Source organism: Rhineura floridana, chromosome 14 (assembly GCF_030035675.1).
Source record: "Rhineura floridana isolate rRhiFlo1 chromosome 14, rRhiFlo1.hap2, whole genome shotgun sequence".
NCBI lineage: Eukaryota > Metazoa > Chordata > Lepidosauria > Squamata > Rhineuridae > Rhineura > Rhineura floridana.
Genome location: NC_084493.1, coordinates 39551704 through 39574288, shown reverse-complemented (window position 1 = coordinate 39574288; position 22585 = coordinate 39551704). Strand labels below are relative to the sequence as shown.

The window sequence follows — 22585 nt, the reverse complement described above, 5'->3', positions numbered from 1 at the left end:
GCAACAGCAGAATATCATCAGCAAATAAATTTATAAGATGAAATTTGCTGTTAACCTCTATACCTTTAATATTCAGGTCTGTCTTGATCTTTTCTGCTAAGACCTCAATTGCTATGGGAAAAAGAACAGGCATGAGAACATAAGAAGGGCCTAGTGGATCAGGCCAGTGTCCCACCTAGTCGAGCATCCCATTCTCACAGTGGTCAACCAGATGCCCATGGGAAACATGCAAGCAGAACCTGAGTGCAAAGAGCACTTTCCCCTCCTGTGGTTTCCAGCAACTGGTACGGAAATAAAGGATAGCCTTGTTTTGTTACCCAAGAGGGTCATAGCCATTTACTCTAATGGTACCTAAGGAAGTAGAAAAAAACTGACATACCACATTAATGAAGCAAAGGCCAAAATTCATTCTATCAAGGAAAGTAATTGGGAACCATTCCAGATAATCAAAGGCCTTGCATGCATCCAAGGACAGCAGACCCAAAGGGCTTTACTGTGGATTTTACTGTGATGGATTGCATTCCAGACCCTGTGAATAGCATCCGGGAGTTGCCTGTTCAGCATAAAACCTGTCTGTTTATCCTTGATGTAGTGAGTGAGGAATTGGTTTAAACGTGCAACAGGGATACTCGTGAGCAGCTTAGCATCTTGGTTTAACAAAGCTGTCAGGCGATATGATCCCAAAGACCCGAGATCTTTGTTAGGCTTGGGGATTACTATCAAACGTGCTGTTTCCAGGTCTCCAGGAGCACACCACCTTGTAAAATTCCACTGAGCAAATTTTGGAAATGAGGAACTAAGATATCAGCAAAGGCTTTGTAATATTCACTCTCAAATCCATCAAGCCCAGACATTTGCCCGGTTTATGTTTCTTAATTGCGTCTCTGATTTCCTGAAACATAACAGGAGCATTCAGAAGATCACGATGTTTAGCAAGTAAAGGGCTAAGATTAAGAGAACCTAGAAAGGCATCCAAATGTTAGGTGAACCAAATGTATACAGATCTTCATAGGACTGGGCAAAGGCACTACCAATGTCTCTAGTAGACCAAAAGTGCTTACTACTTGCATTGCAAACCCCCAATACTACATTGCTAGTGGGTTTTTTTTTTTTCTAACCACATTTGCAAGCAGGCGGGAATTTTTATTTCCAAATTCAAAACATCTTCTACTGAGATAAGTTAAAGATTTCTGAATAGGGTCAATTTTGAGGCTTGAAATTCTGCCCTTTTCCCCAATAGCTTTCTATAAACCCTAGCACCACACATTTTTAATGGATCTCTTCCAACTGAGCAATTTCTAATAATAGTAGTTCTTGTTCCTGCATCTCAGCTCGTGGGGACAGGAAGCTTCCTCAATACATTAACCCCCCCATAACAGCTTTAATTGCATCTCAAACTGTGGCCTGGGGCAAACCTGAAGGAGTGTTCAGAGTAAAAAATTCAGAAAGAGCATTTTCCAACTGTCCCCAAAAATGTCTTTTTCAAATAGGATGCTTGCATTAAGCCTCCAGGCCACAGTATGGGGTTGCTCAGCTAAAAGATTTAATGAAAGCATAGTAGGGGCAAGGTTCAAAATGGTAATAATGCCAACAGTTGTGGAATGCACAAAGTCGAGTAGATCTCTGGAGAGAAGGAAGTAATCATTCTGGGAGTAAGTTCCATGACGTTGGGAGTGAAACATGAAGTCTTTCTCTACTGGGTGTTGGAGCCTCCAAACATCTGTAAGACCAAATCCATTAAACAAGTTCAAAAGCAAAAAAAAAAACCAGGAGTATCCGACTCCCCTTGCAGGAGCATGATCTGTCACTGAGTTTTGAACCAGGTTGAAGTCACCACCCAAGACGATAGGACCAATAGTGAATGATCCCAAACCTCGCAGGTGGCTTGCAAAAATGGGAGCTGATTGATATTAGGACTGTATAAAGTTGCCAATGTGAATTTCAGTTGTCCCAGGGTACTTCTTTTAAAAAGATAGTGACCCTTCGGATCTAACCTCCTGGCTGTCCAGCATAAACTGACATTTCTTTGTCAACAAAATCACAACTCCCCTTGACTTAGAGCTGCCAGGGGCCAAGTAAGACCTATCCACTGTGACAACGGTGGGGGCACACTTAGAGCCTGACCTGGAAGGAAATGTGACAAGCATGCCTGCAGCAGATCAGTGGTAGAAGCCTCAAAGAAGATGTCACTGGGCAGCTGGAAGAGCTAGTTGTTCATTCGGGCATCAAGCCACCATGAAACAAAAGGCGGGACTGGGGAAGGCCTCTCAGCTCAGTCTGCAGCTCTTGTGAGGGAAGGCCAATCGGTCTCCAGCAAGAGAAGAGGCACCCCTGAGAGGCCCGAGCCTTGCAGCTGCTGGGATAACAACCCTAGTCAGAGAGGACAGCGACAGCCCTGGGGATGATCAGCTGAGCCAAAGTGGCAGCCCGGCAGCAAGGCCCATGTGGAGCATCTGCCTGCATAATAGGCAACCATGGACATTTCTACCAAGGTCCATTTGTTCCAAACATCACTCACATTTCCATTTTTACTCAGCAGCAGCAGCGCCTCAGAACTCTTCATCCCCAAATCACCTGCAGCTTGCCAAATGCAGGATTAGCGGTTTAATAGCAAAAGCTCTTTTTAATACTACTGGCACGTTTTTGTGTTCCTGCTGATTCTGTGGCTCTGCTTTACCTCTTTTGTTTTGATTCTGCTATATTAATTTTAAGATTTGAAACTTTTGTCTTGTAACCTAGATATTTCATGTAAATGTTGTTGTTCCAGATTCTTAGCTAAGTGTCTTGTCCTGCCTCAGGGAAAGTTTCTAAAACTGTCAGACCTACTTGCTGATCCCTAATAAGATTCATTGCTCTAAGCAAGTGTTCGAGTATTGCTTGCATTGTTGCTGTGAGTCACCCTGGAATTCTTCATACTGAAGTCCTGCAAAATGGAAATGGAAATGGACTGCCTTCCAGTCAATCCCGACTTACGGCAACCCTACGAAGAGGGTTTTCATGGTAAGCGGTGTTCAGAGGGGGTTTCCCATTGCCTCCCTCTGAAGCTGAGAGGCAGTGACTGTCCCAAGGTCACCAGTGAGCTTCATGGCTGTGGGGGGATTCGAATCCTGGTCTCCCAGGTCGTAGTCCAACCTCTTGACCACTACAGGAGGATCCTCCCGATGCTTCTGCTTCCCAAAAGCCTCACTCTGGTATGATATCACTCTGCCATCACTTTTTATTTTGCTGCTTCTTTGGCAAAACTCATTAGAAAGAGATTTTGCCATTTCTTTCTCTTCAGAAGCAGCCTATCCCAAGGGCAGCATCAGAGGCAGCTTGGAGGAATAGTTGGATGATCCATCTGGAAGCAAGTAAGAAGCGTCCCCTGCAAGGGGCTGCCAGAGCCCAGATCTTATCTGAAGAATGCCTCAGGCCAGAGCCTGGGAATTAATTACTCTTCCTAAGGAGATGACAAAGGCGGAATATAAATCAAAATTATGAGCCAATCATAAGGCATAGCAAATCAGAATTTGGAAGACAAAATAAATGAGGACTTTGGTGGGCAGCAGCTGCCAAGATGCAATACCCCTTTTCATGTTTCAGATCAATACCCATTTCAGCAACAGCTATAAAATCAGGCAGAAAACGAAGGCGAAACTCCTATGAACAGAGATTCCTGTTTCTGCTTGGGGATGGGAGGGACGGTCAGGAGCAGGCCTAAATGCAGAGGTTCACACGTGCTGGCAGTTCCCCCAATCCCTCCCTGCCCCACAACTGCTGCACTTGCAAGGCCTGTGTGTTCTAGACACACCACAGAACGTGGAGGCGGAATCCTGAAGTGGAAGGATGCCACTCTGGGCTCCTCCAGGGAGGAAGGGTGGGATATAAAACTTATAACTAAATAAATATAAATCATAAATAAATAAGGATGGACTGTGCTGGCAAGTAAAAAATTAGCCCAGTAGGGAGAGGGCTGTGGTAAGCCTTTCTTCCTGCTGTTCATTTAGTTATTTGTTTAACTTGCCAGAAGATTTTAATGTGGGAGGAGCATTCAGCTGTGATCCCACTTCTGGTGCTCTGCTGATTCTGGGGCAATGACTGGAGTTGAATTAAAGGGGGGGGTGGCTTTCAGGGTGTCTCTGTGTGAAAGAGAACAGTAGACTGGAAGTTGTGAATCCATGTCGGGAAAACTCTGATTTGCTCCCTGACACAAGCCAATGCTATGGGGCAACCCTCAGGAGGGAGCAGGATTTGCCAGCCTCCCATCTCATCCAGATACTATATAAACAGCACACAGAGCAAACCTTCTGTCACAGGCACACCACTGAAAACGGAAATGGACTGCCTTCAAGTCGATCCCGACTTATGGCGACCCTAGGGTAAGCGGTATTCTTCGTAAGCGGTGTTCAGAGGGGGTTTCCCATTGCCTCCCTCTGAGGCTGAGAGGCAGTGACTGGCCCAAGGTCACCCAGTGAGCTTCATGGCTGTGTCGGGATTTGAACCCTGGTCTCCGAGGTCGTACTCTAACGCTCTCACCACTACACCACACTGGCTCTCAGGTCTCCAGCAATCTTAATTCCAAGGCATCTTCTCCCAAGACCTCTCCTCAACCATGCCTCAGGCAACGTGTGGTTTGGGACCTTCATCCAGCCCATCCTCTTGTCTCACAAAAGAGCCGAGGTTGACAGCACAAAGTAAGGCTGCTTTCACACCAGGGGCTTATTGTGTCAGTTTTGTGGATTAAAGTGGTAGCGCTTCTGCCCTGATTTCTAAAATTCCTTTCATGCTGCAGGACCTGCTGCGTTAAGGAACTGTGACTTTTTCGGCCAATATACCAGCACTTTGTGCAAATGTCTTTCACACTGCTGCAATGAGGATCAGGAAAAGGGGAACTCTAAAGGTGCCTAACTAAAACAAAATGCAGGGCTGAAAAGGCAATAAAAATGATTTATTGCAGCCCAATGTGTTTCAGGTTAACACACAACGCTTTGTCAAGGGCAATCTGCAAAAGCAGACACAAGAGCTGAATAAAATTCAAAGTAAAATTCAGGTGACATTGCAAACTTATAAGCAAACTTATACCTAGAATAAGAAGAACCAGGTTCAGAATAACTCACAAAACAACACACTGACTAGTGCAGGCAAATATATTAAAAACTATAGGGAGGGGACAACCAGGAATTAACATTATTAAAAGAAAAACTAATTTACCTTATGAAAACTTAAAACTGATTTCTTATAAACATGATAAGCAAAAATCACAGGAGCACCTAACTCTAAAAGAGAATGCATGGAAAAACAAATTCATTCAAATAGGTGTGGCTAATCTCTACAAGTGATTTTATTTTCTGGGTTCTTAAAGACATACAGTACTCATTTCTGTAGTAAACAAGTTTAGAGATGTAAGTAAACTGACAAAATACTGAAAAGATGACAACCAACAACCCAGAAGAAGAAGAATTTTGTACTCTTCTTTTGTTATTCTTATTAGCTAATTCTAAAAATTATATGCAAAAACTTATTAAAAAAGAAAACAAAAGAAAAATAATTCTACGCTCTTCTTTTTGCCAGTAAGGGCTGTTCCTAGAGCGTATATACAAAACCTTGCTGCATATTGTTTATACTGTGAAGCTAGCTACAATAGAGACGCTACTCCTAGGCCTTCATTCAGATTGGGAGGGGATAAACTCCTCAGCTAGAGTATCCACAACAGTTCTCATTTTAATAAGAGAGCCATGGTGTAGTGGTTAGAGTGTCGGACTACAACCTGGGAGACCAGGGTTTGAATCCCCACCCAGCCACGAAGCTTACTGGGTGACCTTGGGCCAGTCACTGCCTCTCAGCCTCAGAGGGAGGCAATGGGAAACCCCCTCTGAATACCGCTTACCATGGAAACCCTGTTCATAGGGTCGCCGTAAGTCGAGATCGACCTGAAGGCAGTCCATTTCCATTTTATCATTTACTTATGTATTATACAATGTACTTTTTCCTACAACCCCAAACACCAGTTCACTAGATTTCCCTGGGCCTGAAAATGGCCCACCATTGCTTTAAGGAACTGTGGCTTTTCAGCTGATATAATGGCATTTTGCACAAATGTCTTTCACTGCTGCAGCAAACAATGTCTTGTTTTCATCCCTCACCCGTTATCCACATGTGCACTTGTAGTTCCCCGTCATGTAGGAGATCTAAGATCTCCATCACGATGCAACCACTCTCCCTTTAGCATCTAGCAGTATTCTTGTGGGGTGTCTGGACATGTGTGTGTGTGGGAAAAGGAGGAAGGGAAGCTGCTCCCTGCATAAGCTGCTGCCTACACCAGAATACTGGTACAATTTTTGTCAGGCAAAAGAACCCGATGTGTGCCTAAAGGGCAGGAATGCATTGCATGCCGGGATGCTTCTCACATGAGCAGCTGCAGCTAGCACAAAAGTCCCCAAGCTTGCAAACTGGTTATTTCTGGAATTGTTTATCATGGAAACAAGCGCTAAACTTCCACTAGATTCCACTAGCTTTCCAGAACTAGCTTTTACATAGTGTGAAAGATCAAATAATATATGCAAATTACCAGGTAAGAAATTGTTGGAATAACTGACTAAAGTGCGTTGTGAAAGCAGCCTAAGTCTGTGAGCAGAGAGGCTTCCTGGTGGAGCTCTGTGACGTCCTTCCCCTGGCACCACCTGTGACACTCTCACTCGTGGCTACCAGCAGTCAGGATCGTCGTGTTTATTTTTACCTCTCTCCGCTCTAACACAGATCTCAAAAGACCCCCCTGCTAGGCAACACTACCCAACGCTCTGTGTATCCAGTATAGCCTCTGTGCCTTAGTCTCTTCCTGGCTATTTTGATACCTTGTGTCTGTGTGTTTAGATAATTCCCAACCCCCCTGAAGCCTCTTGCCTATGAAGCTCACAGCTCTGGATTGCCCTGTGGTACTGAATGCTGATACAATATCTCCTCCTTTACCGCTGCCACCTTTAGATACAATTTCTTCTTCAGCCTTGGTTACCCTGCCTTCCCCCCCCCCGGTCTGTACACCCCACCTAAGGAATCAGGCTTTAAGTAAACCAAGAAAATATTTATTGCTAACACTAGGAATAACAAGATTACTTATAGATTTTGTTGACAAGCATATGGTTTCATATATGATTCTCTTATGTTCTTAATTCTTAATATATGCCTCAGAACTCCTAATCCAGTCTCTCAACAGCCACCTTCTCTCTACAACAACCTTCAACCAACCCACCACACACCATGACTCAACTGTCACCCTCATTTATACCGTCAGCCATTCAAACACACAGCCAATCATCATCCAGCATTATACAGCCCATGTACTCCCCCTTCTCACTCACTCCACTTACCATATTTCCTATAATAAACCTGCACTTACCATATTTACATTAACAGACAGGAACATCACAAGCTCCCAGGCCAAGCTCCTCCACCACACAATGAGGATCTTGAATTCAGGAGAGCATGGGAACTGGCTCACTGCCTTGGGGGGGAGAGGAAAGGGCACCCTGCTTTTCCTTGCTCTGCTGCTGCAAGAAGAACGAGCAACGGCCTCTTGCAAGGGGAGGAGCCAGCTGCAAAGGTGCTGTTAGGGTACTGGCTCTGCACTCTGCACGGCCCTTGCCTTGCTTAGCACTACCTTGCATTGGGCATTATCTCATCCCAGTTAAGTCCCAGCACCCTCGCTGGAAGTCCGGCTTATGATCAGCTCATGCCAAGGCACAGTGAAGGGAGCCAAGCTGCTGCTGAAAGGTGCTCTCCTCAAGGTGGAACCTCTGCCCTTCCAGGATCTGAACCCTCCAGAGCCTTTGCTGTGAGGCTGATCTGTTCCCAGTGGTGGAGAGTCCCCCCCTCCCCGCACATAGGATGTTTCTTCCCAGGGGTTCTGCCAGAGTTTGTGCCTCCTAATTATAGCCAGAAATTGATTTTGTCAGGTGCGGAGAACTGTCACAGAGATTTCACCTGCCTGACCTTAAACAAGTGGGACAAATATGAGAGGCTGCTGGGTGGCATCTGGGTCAGTTTTCTCATTTCTCTCCAGGAGGCATCGATCCTCCTGCTCCAAGCAGATTTCGGAAGGAAGAAACAGCACAATAATTTATCATATTTTAAGCCCCAGGAGTGAAAAGTGATACACTGGTTGCAATGCTAGTTTAGAGCAAAGCTGGATGCCACAAAGGCAGAGACCCCAAAGTGAGAGTGGAAAGGGCACAGCCAGTTAAAATACTGTTTCATAGACACCCTCTTGATTAATTCCCAACCAGGCTGTTTACTACCACCCCCTCCAATCAGCTGAGAACAGACTGGCTCAGCTGGCTTCATGGAGCGATCAAGGGAGCAATCTGTTCTGTTTTCCCCATTCCCATGCTGGAAGAGACAAATTTCAGAAACAAAACACTCTTTTTTTCTCCCCTTTGGGTGGAATAAACTTGCAAATAACAAAAGGTGACATCAGTGCTGCAGTTTCAAATGTAATCTGTTGAAACTTAATTGTTGAATTCAGCCTCCACACAGTTGTTGGTAATGCAATTGGTTTCTTAATATGTACAATTAGGAGCAGGCAGCAAGAATTCATTCCCATATCAGAGAGCTCGAAGCCAGCAGGGGTGTGGGGGGGGAGGTGTTGCACGGTCTGTCACATGTACGACCTGTTGGAGAAAAGTCATGGGTGTGTCCTTGGTGCAATGGGATCCTGGCTCTCCGGGAACAAGTTGGTTCCCTTGCGGCCAAGGTGGCTGACATGGGAAAGCTGAGAGAGTCAGAGAGGTTGGTAGATGAGGCCTTCAGAGACATTATAGCTGGGTCCCACTCCCAGGAGATAGCCCCTCTGCTACCATGGAGAATGAGGACCTTGGAGAAGGAGAGTGCTGCTGTGAGGAAAACGGAAACGATCTCTTAGAAGGCACCCATTCTCAGGGAAATCTTGGAAGGAATCAAATCAAGGAAGCATCCAAATAAGGAAACGCTATAGAAATGGGTACTAACCCAAACCCCACTTTCACATAGAGTGGCTATATATCTGTTCCAATCACAAGAGAGGTAACATTTCTAGTTACCCTAGAACAGTTAGTCATGAAAAAAGACCCTGGACTGACTCTTAAGTGGCACACCCAAGACCTGGTGCAAGGAGAGCTTGGAAGATTACTTTTTAAAAGTAATAAATTACAGTTACAGTTACATGGCCCAAAAAGTAGTAATTGCCGTTATAGTTACAATTGTCTGAAAGTAACTGATTACTTTACTTTTCCTCAAAAGCCATCACTCCAATTACATTTCAGTTACTTTAATAAAAAAATAACGCCTACAAGGTGCTGGCCTTGGCTGCTGCACATCTCGGTAGCCTAAAACAACATTAAAATAAACACACACATACAGAGGTAGTAGAATAATTCTTTTTATCCATAAGATAGCAGTGGTGGTCTCTCTGCTGGTAAGGGGGGTGGGGAGGGAGACTGAAGCCACTACTCAGATCTTTGCACATCAAACCAAGCGCAACCCACCACCACCACTAAGCCAGCATGCATAATCTCTCTCACTTAACCACCTCCCGGACCCTGCCCTGCCACCAACTCAGGGACACTCACCCAAGCAACCATTTCCCCTGAGATGCAAAAAAGTTAAAATACTGCAAATGCAGCACAGTAGCCAGAGAGGGTGGTGGAGGCCACTTTGTGTGCCAAGTGCAAGCACAGCATTCACACATGCGTTGTCATCTTTCCCCTCCACAGTTCTTTATCTCCATTCTGCTGCTGCCTCCTTCTCTTCCTTTATCCATGTTCTTGCCCTCCGGCTCCTTTTCCCCTCCACTCCATTCTTCTCCACCACCATCCATTTTTTAAAATAATTGTTTTCTCCACTCCATTCCATCTCACTCTCCACCTCCTCCGCCATTGCCTCCTACCCACCCACAGAGCACGAGAAAAGAGTGACGCTGCACAGAAGCCCAGTTTGAGGCACATGATTTTCATCCACAAATCAGAAGAGCAGATTTCCCCTGCTCCCTCCCCCCCCAGTAATGCTCAAAAGTAATGCTGGAAACATTACAATTACTCCACAAGAATAATACAATTACTCCTAGTTTTATTACAATCAAAATGTAAAGGAATTACCTACTCATTCCTCAAAAAAGTAATGAATTACAAGTAATTCCTTACTTGTAACAAATTACTTCCAGGCTCTGCGTGCGAGATGTGTTGTCGAACCAATTGGGAGCAATGCTATTAAACATACATGTAGATGGCCAATTGCCAAGAAAACCCAACGTATTTTATTTGAATGAGAAACTTGCCCAAAATGAAGGTGTTTTGCCAAAGGTGTGTTTTGCGAGGCAAGAAAGTTCAGGATCTCAAAGATCATGAAACACACTGGTGAGGAAAGAAAATTTAGTGCTTTATTGAAGCAAAAGCTGTTGGTTTTGACAGAAACAGCAAGAGATCCCCTTTATGCCCCATTTGGATTTACTTCACACACTTCCCTTCAGGCCTGTGTTGAGGCTAATCTGCCCAGATCTAGGGCCCTTTATTTATACCAAAAAGACCCTCTGGGAGGGAGCACAGGTGGTACCCATACCTGTGAGATTTTTATCTTTCCCAGATCTTTAGGTCTCACACTTCTGACTTTTGTTTACCCCTCAGTGGCCTTGAAGTTGTTACAGGTTAGCATGAGAGCACAGCTGTGAAGCCTTCCACCGCCCCTGCCAATGTATGTGAAAGCATTCCCCCTAACGAGCTCATCTAAGGTTTGTTTCAACTAATTAAACAGCCTTTTCCCAGCCTCTGGTTTCAGCATAGGCAGAGTGAAAAAGCATGTTCCCAGCTTTTTGTCCTAAACAGAGATAGAAAGCCTGCAAATTCCTGCACAGAGCTTTCTCAGACTCCTGTACTTTGCAAGAAGTCCACAAAGTAATAAACAGCCCTATAGATCAGGGGTATGAGAAGAATTATGGGACAGGGGGAATGGGGCATGCCACACTACGCCTCCTCATTACATCTAGATGTCTTGCAGATTTATTTGTCCCTACAGAGGGTAATGGTAAAAAGGAAGATGAAAAACAAAGTCCAGAGGGTCAAAAAATCCAATATGCTATGGAGTTGGTTAAAAACATAACACCGGAAGCTCATCTGGAATGTATACCACAGATACCACCAGGGCCAAGAAGTTGCCACCAAAGTTAATGATCAGAGTGAAAGCAGCAAGCAGCTCTTAGCAGCAAGAAGCCAGTTGGACCCTTGGATGAGAAGGGAGTAAAAAATGTGCCTAAAGCAGGGTAAATGAGATTGCAGAGAAGCTGAATCAATTCTTTGCATCAATGGAGAATATAGGGCAGATCTCTGTGCCTGAACAAATTTTTGCAGGAAGGGGAGTCTGAGGAGCTGAGGCAGATAATCATGACAAGAGACAAAATAAAAACTGACAAATCACCAGTCCCCAATTGCATCCACCCGAGAATTCTAAAAAAAAATGTAAAATTGCTGATTTCCTAACAGCAATGTTTGGAAACCCTTAACCATAGATTGACCGTTAGATCCGCCTCCATATCTGAGGACTGGAAAGAGGCCTGTGTAACACCAATATTTCAAAAGGGACCCAGGGGGGATCCTGGAAATTACAGACCAGTTACCATACCATCTGTCCTGGAACAGTATTGTTAAAGGTAAAATAACCAAGCACATAGAAGAACAAGCCTTGCTAAAGCAGAATCACGATGGTTTCTGCAAGGGTAAGTCCTGTCTAACTAATCTACTAGAGTTCTTTGAGAGTGTCAACAACCATATAGATGTTAGAATAAACAAACCTGCATGTTCCCTTTAAGGGATATTTGGGAAATATGCCATGTACCTGTTTACCAGTGATATAACTTCCTAAAGGGTGGGGTTACCTGGCTCCTCCCAAAAGTGCTGCGAGATTTCTGTTCATCAGCACTACGAAGCAATCTGAGCAACAGAGATGAAGGGGGGGCTCACAGCATCCGCAAGGCAGCCAGCTCTCCTGCATGCCCCAAACTGGCTGAGGGGCATGAGGATGGGCTGGGGCCAATTCTACCTTCCTGTGGCCTCAGTGTCCCAGGCACTGGCTGAGCCACATGGGAAAAGCATCCTCCCACAGGGTGGCTGCTTCCCACTTGCACACGGAGGTGGGGGCCTGGAGAGCTCTCTGGCTAACCTGCTGATGCTAACCCTCCAAGCCGTGGCTAAGTAGATGGTGGGGGGAGGCAGAAAGGAAGAATAAGCAACACGGTTCTTCTCCATTGGGAGAGGATGAAGGCTAAGGCTAAAACCTGGACAGGAAAAACCTGTTCTTCCAAATACTTCCTCCCTTAATTACAACTCCTCCCTGCATCTACGCAGGAGCCCAAAGGATGCGAAAGCCCCCACCTCTGCTGCCATTGCAACAGCCACAGCTCTAGTGTGCGTGTCAAGAAAAGGGGAGTTCGAGGATTAGAAAAGCCAAGATTACAGTGCAGAATGTGGTTTACGGCACATGGAACTCTGCACCCTGAAAGCCCTCTCATGCTGCAAAGACAGGCCTAGCAGCCAGCACCTCTTGGCCTTGCCCGTCCACCAGGATCACAAGACCAGTGACATGGGTGCAGTGAAGGCACACTGAAGTCCACAATTCAGCTCTCTAAGGAGAGTGCAGCTATTAGCTGTTTGTTGTTAAGCAGACTGCATAAAAAAAGTCAGCACACACAGAGATTCACCTTTGTTTGAACAGCATCAGCAAGGTTTAGGATTTCTCAGAACAGCAAAAAATGAATGCTTAAAACAGCCAATTCCAAAAGAACTTTGGGCAATGGCGGGGAGGTTTTTCAAAGACATTTAATATTATACTTCGATGAAACTGTTGTGAATTGTTGGTTCCACAGAGCTCATGCCTCATCATCAAAACCTCTGCACCACATCCCTTTCTGTGCTACCACCCCCTGTGGTCAAGTGCTCATTCCTGTACACAATGGTCCACTTGGCCAAGGGCGGTAAAGTTAAAATAATGCCCGACATCCATAGGGTTTAGTAGCTGTCAATCACACACACACTGAGCAGCAGGATGTGTTATTTCCCTAAGAAACTCAGCTGCCTCCCCCAAAAGATATCTTAATTACTGGGACCTAAAGGAACAGCTGCCACAGGCATTGGAGACCACCGAGTTGGAAATTCCTGCATGGGAACTGCTCCCTGTACTTAATGCCCCTGTTCAGTTGTTACACAGCAGCTCCATGAGGGGTGTGTGTGAATATTTCTTTAACCACAGGACAACAGCAGGCTGAATGTAATAAGGCCAAAGGAGAAGGGTGCCAAGCATCACTTCACAAACATATTCCTTGAATGATCAGCTGGTTGCAACAGGCAAGTCTACTCCAGCACAGAAGTTCTCCTGCAGAATGCTTTATTTGATGCACCATTCATCTCACTGGATTTGAATTAACTAAGCTACAGAAAAATCTGGTAGGAAAACACCATCTTCACAGCAGCCATTTTACTCCCCCCACCATGGAGAGCCAACTGCAATGGAATTCGGAGATGCGTCTCTCACACCTGCCCTAGGTGGGGCCAGAGCAGAAAAGAGAGACAAGCAACACTTCTCACACTTCACGGACACAGAAAGGAAAACAAACACTCAGGCTCCAACAGAAAGACTCTCTAGGAGGCGTCTTCCACCTCCATGGTGTCCCGTAATTGCTGGACCATCTTCTCCTCCAACTCTTTGGTTTTGCCTTAAAAAGAAATTAAAAATAACATTTTCAATTCAGCAGCTTCCTAGAAATCCTCAGACTATGGAACTCCCATCCCCTGAGAGGTGTGCGTGGTCTAAACAGCGTTTTAAACGCCACCTTTCCTTATTTTGCTGCCTTTGTTTGCATTTATTGTGTTATTATGACATTGAGAACCACTGTGGCTGGACTAGGCCCCCAAAGGCACCATATAAATAATAAAGAAACCCCTCTATGGAATTCTCGTGAAGTTCTGGCTTCTGATCTGGCTTGCTGTCTTTGTTAGCTAAGAGGCTGAAGCCAAAGTTCACAAGTCAACACATACCTAACATCAAAACGCGCTAGCTATCGACTGATATTGTGAAAAGCTGCTTAGAAACAGGACTGCCCCAAAACCAGAACCTTCCCTGTGGCCCTCAGTCCGTCCCCAGCCAACGTCACCTGCATGTGGAGCCCGGAGGAGGTGAATGTTCTGCTTGACCTCCCTGATGTCTTGTGCTTTCTGCAGCTCTTTCCCCTTCTTCAGCCTGGGAGGGGGGAGAGAGAAGAGGTGGACAGAAATGCTCTTATTTCAAAATCAATTACGAAAATAGTACATCACAGCAAATGTAGAGCTTCAATGCAAATTAGTTAAAGTGCACTGACAAAAAGAACCGAGATTTCACTCACATAAGCCCAATGACGTGGAACGCAGAGAAAACCCACTTTCAAAAAACACAACATGAAACAATGAGATATTGAGTACTTCAGACAATGACGGCATTACAACCCGAGCCGCTTGTCCTACTTTCAAGTCTGTGAATACTGTCAATGATTTTACCCCCAGAAACACCCTGAGAAGTAAATCACCGATTTCTTTTTCACAGACAGCTCAAGGGAGCTTAAGAGAAGTGGATCCTGGAATGAAAGATTTGTGCAAACTGGCATTTTTTGCAAATGTTCTTAAATAGCACCACTCATCCCAAATGCAAAAGACTGGTGATTCTTCAACATGCAGCTGGACTTAAAGCCCTCCCCAGCTGACCTTTCACAGGGAAAAATATGTGCCCCCATCATACCTGTTCATGATGAATGTGGCTTGCCGCCTTTGCTTGATCTTTTCTACTCTCTTCATTGCATCCACTGAAAAACAAAGACATTGTAACATGAAAATTAACTGCAGTTCAATCATCTGTCCGAGTCATAAATTCACTTGGTGGTCTTGGACAGACCCTGCCAAGAGGAAATAATACAAGGCTGCATTGCAAATGAGTGAAAAATATGAAGCACTTTGAACTGAAATGCACTAAGTATTAGGCTTATCTGACAATAAACCATACACTGCAGCCCTCTAAGTATGTTCTTCATGTCCAATGATGTGCGTTTGTGCATGCGTGCATAGGCTCTACAACCCCCAGGTACACATGATCCAGTGCATGAAAAACGGGTTCCATCCAAATGGAGAGCCCCCTCTGGTCCTCACAGACTCTCTAATGAGCAGGAATTGCTTGGGGCAGAGCCTGCTGCCACAAAAACTACCCTCTCTCCCCGGTGCGTTCACAGGATTGTATTGCAAAGCAGCAATGGGGGATACATATACACTTTCCCAATGACAAGACAGTAAGTGGGCCTCTTAAGAAGCAGAAAGATGTTGCTATGGCATCCCGTAAAATTAATACAAAACCAATATACCTCACCTTGCGTCATTATGTAGAATTGTTTTTAATTGTTTCATTATTTCTTATTTTATAGCTGTAGCTGTTTTGTTTTATTACTGCATAATTTATTGTCGTAGCCCACCCTGGGTCAGAAAGCTAATAAACCAACCAACCACAGTGAATCAAATTCTTGCACTCAGGTCCTGCTTGCGGGCTTCCCCCAGGCACCTGGTTGGCCACTGTGAGAACAGGATGCTGGACTAGATGGGCCACTGGCCTGATCCAGCAGGCTCTTCTTATGTTCTTCTTATGTTCTTAAATTAGTTGGTGCTGCAAAAGCTGCATACTGGTGCAAGCAGTTCAAGCTTTGCTCCTCTGTTTCTCCAGCAGGTAACCAAACCACAGACCACGTCACGTATAAGGTTTGTTGTTGTATGGGAGAAGCAAGCCACAAGTGCTGGATTGGCCATAACACTAAGCCAGGTGCTCCATGGTTTATCTACCTGCTAGAAGGGAGTGCTCAAGCACGTGCACTGGCATGCAGCTCAGGCAGAGACTTGATTGCTTATTGCTTAGAGCTGCATTTGACCAAAGCCACAGCATCAGCAATCCTAGTCTCTGCCATTCTTTGTTTGTCCAGTTATTTTTTATCCGTGATGGAGGATGGCTGGAAAGAACATCCATAAGTTGCTGAAATAGTCACTAAAAATACTAGCCACTGCTTGAAGAAGTTTATTTATTTATTTATTAAATTTATATTCCACCGTTCCTCCCAGAAGACTGGCTAACAAACACACTAAAAGCACACTAAAACATCATAAGACTTTAAAACATATTAAAACAAAACATCTGTAAAAACATCTTTAAAAAAACAATTTTAAAAACATCTTAAAAAGCAATTCCAACACAGACGCAGACTGGGATTAGGGCCTGCTCAGCTTGCTACAGCTACACAAGCCAGCCCCTTCCACAACTGCCAGCTGGGGGCAACTGGGATCCTTGAGACTATGCAGCTAGCCCACGGCTGCACAGGTGGCAGGGCACGTACCCCTGAGCCACTCGCTGTGGGGGTGATCTTTAGCTGGCCTTGACACCCGGGAGACACGAGTGGGAATTTGAACTCACAGACTCTGGACTCCCTGCCAGGCTCTCCTCCCCACTGTGCTATACCAGCTCTAGTGTCTAATATTTAAGGAGAGCAAATTCCAAAGAGTCAGTACTGCAACACTACAGGTCCGCTTTCTATGTTTTGCGGAATGGGCCTCCTGATAAGATGGTATCTGCAGGAGGCCCTCAACTGCAGAGCATAGTGATCCACTGGGTATATAAGGGTTAACACAATCTTTGCAGTTAAAACTGCAGGTTGGCATGCAGTGCAGGAAAGCTGCTCTTTAAAAAGAGAAGAAAAAACACAACATGCTTATCTGGACTGGAGAGAAGGCTTTGCAAAAAAACCCTGCCCCAATTTGCTTGCAAAATACAATGTTTCTACTTATACCGTGAAATGCTGGCACAAAAACTCAGGCCCTTTTAAATTTCACATACTGTGAAGCGCTGAGTTATGGTAGTCAAAGCAACACATTACAAACTTGACAGTAATGTTTTTGGAAATGCTGCTCTTCTGCATATAGGAAGAGAACGTACCTGTCTTGTTCCAAAGTTCTCGTTGGTATTTCAGAGGTTCATTTCTCCGCTTCTCAAACTCAAATGAATTGTCCTGTATAGTTAAAAGCACAATAATTAATATGGCACAATTGTGTTTCAAGCTGGTCTCCCAAATACCTGTCTTCCTTTTATAGCATTTTTCACCCCCCAAAAAAGTGCTTCAGAGCGCATTGGTAAGTCCAGCACAAAAGTGACAGCTGTTCAGGGCTACAAGCCACGGACAAGAAACGGGCTTTCTTCGTCCTCCTCCTCAACAGCATGTGCCAACACTCATCTCTAAGCGCCGAATAAACAAGAGTCCCTTAGACAAAAAGTATGAGCCGCAAAGAGGCCAACACAACAGGGCCCAATCATCAACATGAGCACATCCACACTGGGTGTGCCTTAGTTGACTGGGATGTGCCATAGAGTACAGAGAATGCTCTGCAGGAACACCCTCCTTTGGAAGACAAAATGTGAGCACATGGATTACAGCGAGGGTCACCAGACACGAGGATCAGACCAAACAGATCCATCCAGTCCAGCCTCCTGTTTCCCACAATGGCCAACCAGAGTAGCCCACAAGTAGAACATGAAGGCACAACTGGTCTTCTCCAGATATTGACATCCATGGAAACAACCTGCCTCTGAATGTGAAGCTTCATTATAGACATCATGACTAAAAGCTCCTGATAGGCTTCCTAAAATTGGTCCAAATGTCTTTTACAGCCCCTTAAGCCACCAAACACCACTACATTTGGGGGCAGCAAACGGTGTGCCACGTGAAATACTTTATTTGGTCTATGTTATTCTCTCATTCTAGGTGCTGCTCCATGGCTGCAGAGTGTTGTGCACGCTCAGTGGGGAACCTTTTTTTGGGGAAGGTCCATAGCTCAGTGGTTGCAATGTCAAGGCCTGGGGAAAAAATGGAAAATTTCAGGGGGAGAAACTTTCCAGGCCTTCACATCTCTGTTCAGTGGCAGAACAGCTGCCTTGCATGCAGAAGGTCCCACACTCAGTCCCCCACATCTCCAGGCAGGGCTGGGAGAGACTCCTGGCTGACACCCTGGGGGCCGCTGCCAGTCAGTGCAGGCTGTACTGAGCTGCATGGCCCATGGGTGTGATGCTCAGACATACTCCCTGCCTGAAACTGCAGGTTTCCATCTTGAAATAAATTTTTACCGCACTCCTAGAAGCCTACTTGCATGGATGGGCTCTGCGTTCAGTGGTGTGTCAAGCAGCACCTGCCAAGCGCACTCACCACGGTCAGCTCTTTCCCAGATGCTTTCCGGAAGGCTTTGGTCCACCTCACCTTCCTTGGGTTCCGCTTCTTCTTGAAGTTTTTGTGGCATTTTGACTTGCAAAACCGAAACACCTGCAAAAAGAGAGCAGCTGTAGGAAGGGTTCCCAGGCCAAAGTCCTTTGTCTGAACCACAAAGAGCGCCCAAGAGGTAGAACCAGAGGATGGAGGAAAAGGGGGACCCTGCCTGGAGAAAGAAAGCGCAAGCGGCATCAACCCCAGCAAGGAGCCTCTGAGTCGGCAGGTGCATCTCGCTCTGTTGGCTACGTATCAGCGAGCCACATCCATACTCCTCTGAAGCTACAAAGGCTGCCTACCTCTCACGGAGGCAGGATCGGGGTTTTCCTTGGTGGTCTCGCTCATTGTGTTTAGACAATACCTTTTAAACCAAAGGAGCTCTGGAAACGATCCGCGCGGAAGGGCAGAAGTTACGAGGGGCGGTCCAGACTGCCACTATTTTGCGCGGGGATTCAAGCACCTGCGCAGCCTTTGAGCTTGCACAATTGACGTGGGCCGAAGTCCTCCGTCCCCCCGGCAACGAACCACCTTTCGCTTAACTCTCTGCAGCTGGGAAAGCGTCCGGGAGGTGAGCGCAGCAGCGGGGAGGAAAGAAGGCATTAGCCGGGAGGCCTGCCCGCGCCCAGCCTGAAGGGGCACCGCGCGAGCTCCCCGAGGGCTCCCTTCGTAGCGCCTTGGCAGGAGGCCGTCTGCAGGGGCCCAAGCAAGGGGAGCCGCGGGGCGCCCCGGCGGGCAGGAAGCAGCTCTCTAGCAGCAGCAGCGGCGGCGGCGGCGCAGCAGGGCCAAAGCCGCATTTATTATTATTTATTTAGTTAGTTTAATTTATATACCGCCCTAAGCCCGAAGGCTCTCTGGGCGTTGTACAAAAAGATAAAAACAAGCACAATATATAAATACAATAAATAATTAAAAAACAAACAAACAAACAATAATGAACCAAACAACATCCAAAATACGGAAATGCTGTTTAAAATGCACTTTAAAATGCCTGGGAGTATAAAAAGGTTTTCACCTGGCGCCGAAAAGATAGCAGCGTCGGCGCCAGGCACACCTCATCAAGGAGACTGTTCCACAGTTCGGGGGCCACTACTGAAAAGGCCCTGGTTCTAGTCATCACCCTCCGAGCCTCTCGATGGGATGGTACTCGAAGGAGGGCCTTAGATGTTGAGCGTAGTGTACGGGTAGGTTCATATTGGGAGAGGCGTTCCACCAGGTATTGCGGTCCCATGCCGTGTAGGGCTTTATAGGTCAAAACCAGCACTTTGAATCTAGCCCGGAAACAAATAGGAAGCCAGTGCAGACGGGCCAGAACAGGTGTTATATGAGCGGACCTTCTGGTCCGCGTCAACAATCTGGCCGCTGCATTCTGGACTAGCTGTAGTTTCCGAACAGTCTTCAAAGGCAGCCCCACGTAGAGCGCGTTGCAGTAGTCCAATCTAGAAGTTACCAGAGCATGAACAACTGAAGCAAGGTCGTCACTGTCCAGATAGGGACGTAGCTGGGCTACCAATCGAAGATGGTAAAAAGCATTCCGTGCCACCGAGGCCACCTGGGCCTCAAGAGACAGGGAAGGATCGAAAAGAACTCCCAAGCTACGAACCTGTTCTTTCAAGGGGAGTGTAACCCCATCAAGAACAGGATGAACATCCACCATCTGAGCAGAGAAGGCACTCACCAACGGCGTCTCAGTCTTGTCTGAATTGAGCTTCAGTCTGTTAGCTCCCATCCAGTCCATTATCGCGGTCAGGCAACGGTTTAGCACGTTAACAGCCTCACCTGAGGAAGATGAAAAGGAGAAATAGAGCTGCGTGTCATCAGCGTACTGATGACAACGCAGCCCAAAACTCCTGATGACCGCACCCAGCGGCTTCATGTTGAAAAGCATGGGGGACAGTACCGATCCCTGCGGGACTCCACAATGGAGAGTCCAGGGTATCAAGCAATGTTCCCCAAGCACTACCTTCTGGTGGCGACCCACCAAGTAGGAGCGGAGCCACTGCCAAGCAGTACCCCCAACTCCCAACTCCATGAGTCTTCCCAGAAGGATACCATGGTCGATGGTATCAAAAGCAGCTGAGAGATCAAGGAGAATCAACAGAGTCACACTCCCCCTGTCCCTCTCCCGACAAAGGTCATTGTACAGGGCGACCAAGGCTGTTTCGGTGCCAAAACCGGGCCTAAAACCGGATTGAAATGGATCAAGATAATCAGTGTCATCCAAGAGCCCCTGGAGCTGGCCGGCAACCACCCGTTCCAGTACCTTGCCCAAGAACGGAACATTCGCCACAGGTCTATAGTTGTTCAGGTTATCTGGGTCCAAAGAGGATTTCTTCAGGAGTGGTCTCACTACCGCCTCTTTTAGGCAGTCAGGGACCACTCCCTCTCTCAAAGAGGCGTTTATTATCTCCTTGGCCCAGCCGGCGGTTCCGGTCCTCCCAGCTTTCACCAGCCAAGAGGGGCAAGGGTCCAGAATAGATGTGGTCGCCCGCACCAGTCCAAGGATCTTGTCAACATCCTCAAGCTGCACAGACTGAAACTCATCCAATAAATAAGGACAAGACCGCTCGATGCTTCGTTGGAACTCACTGTCATAACATTGGAGTCTAAGTCCCGGCGAATGCATGCAATCTTATCCTGGAAGTGCCTCGCGAACTCATCACAGCGGGCTACAGATGAATCCATAATATCCCGAGGGCCAGAATGTAAAAGCCCTCGTACAATTTTAAAGAGCTCCGCCAGGCTGGAGAGAGATGCCTTAATTGTGGCAGCAAAATATCTCTTTTTTGCTGCCCTCACCGCTACTATATACTGCTTAGAAGAAGCACTTAGCAAAGCATAATTGCATTCGTCAGGAGTTCGCCTCCATCTGCACTCAAGCCTCTTCCTCTCTTGCTTCATCACTCCCCCCATTCATTACCTCCCCCCGCATTGCCACCACGACACAACAGCAACAATCGCAGGAAACCGAGAGCGAGGGAGGGGAGTTTCTTTCTCTTCTTCCTGCCGCAGGAACCCCCCTCCCCCCGCGGCCCTCTCGAGAAGCCGGGCCTGGTGCACCCCCACACCGGACCGGCGCTCTGCATATGCTCAGAGGCCCCCTTGTTCACCTTGCAGTCGTTGCGGACGAAGAGGAGCCCGTGGCCCGGATAGACGGGGCCGGAGCAGAAGTAGCACTTCTCCACGCGCATCTCGGCGCCCGGCGCGGAACAGAGAGCGAAGCAGCGAGACAGCCAGGCCGGAAGTCCCGTGGGTCGCCGCTGCTTCCGGCGCGCGGCTAGAGCGTCTCCCGCCCGCAGCGCCCTCTGGCGACCGCGAGGAGGGCGCCTCGCGCGCGCATGCGCACGCAACACGGCGGGCCTGAAGAGCAGCTGCCATAATAACCAACCAACTAGCGCGCGGCAGCGGCGTTTCGTCATGCCGTCGTCACGGCTCCTGGAGAGTGCGCCCCTGCGCCCCGGCTCTTCCGAGCGCGCGGCCTGGCGGGGGTCGGAGTCGTGGGGTCCGGCCCGGGGCGCCTCCTCGGGGACCTCGGCAGGCCCCTGAGCGGCGTGTCAAGCGGGGGCGGCGACTCAGGCGCTTCCAGGCGGGCGGAGCAGCCCGCGAGGCCTCCCCCTGCGGCCCCCGGTATCCTGGCAGCGGCGGCGCGTCGTCCTTGGCAAGGAGCGGCACGCAGTAGCCCCCCCAAAACAACCCCCTTGCCGGGCCCGCCTCCCCGCCCGCTCCGCCTCAGGCGTGGCTTGCGGGACCAGGGGCCGGAGCAGCCGCCCGGGGGCCGCGTCCTGAGGGCTGCGCCAGGCAGCGCAGATTCCGCCGGCGAGCCTCGGTGGTCTGGAAGGACCAGCAGGCGCAGAAAGGCGGCCCAGCTGGCGCCCTGCTGCGCTGGGCCCAGGCGGGTTAGAGGAAAGCGCCTTACGCCACGTCCCGCCTAGCTCAGTTGTGCTGACACTGGCTGGCAGCGGCTCTCCTTCCCAGCTCTGCCGGGAGTGCCCCTGGGACTTCTGCCCGGAGCCGCGGTGGTCAGAGGCGGTGGGAGCGCCCTTGGGGCGGCAGGTGTCGTGTGAGGGCCTTGCGCCTCCCAACAGCCTGTCTGTTTCAGGGTCTTTTCTAAATGTGGCGAGCCTGATTTGGATGTTGCTGGACATGTGCAGAAACGGGACGCCACAGAACTCCCTCCAGGATCATCGCTGGCTTGTCAATGCAGCACCAAGCTGGCCAGGGCCCCCATGCCTTCATCAGCTGCTGTGACTTGCAGGGCATAAAAGTTTCCTGTGCAATTCTTGAATA

General features: G+C 47.7%; 1 protein-coding gene across 1 annotated transcript; it reads right to left on the bottom strand.

Moving 5' to 3' along the window:
- Window positions 1–10366: 10366 nt before the first annotated feature.
- RSL24D1 (ribosomal L24 domain containing 1) lies at window positions 10367–21596 on the bottom strand. The gene is made up of 6 exons (XM_061595476.1): window positions 21409–21596; window positions 18245–18358; window positions 16984–17056; window positions 14761–14824; window positions 14144–14229; window positions 10367–13705 (listed from the first exon to the last, which is right to left on the bottom strand). Exons 1-6 carry the CDS (start codon window positions 21487–21489, stop codon window positions 13632–13634), a joined length of 492 nt encoding a protein of 163 aa, XP_061451460.1. The 5' UTR covers window positions 21490–21596; the 3' UTR covers window positions 10367–13631.
- Between the last annotated feature and the right edge of the window lie 989 nt (window positions 21597–22585).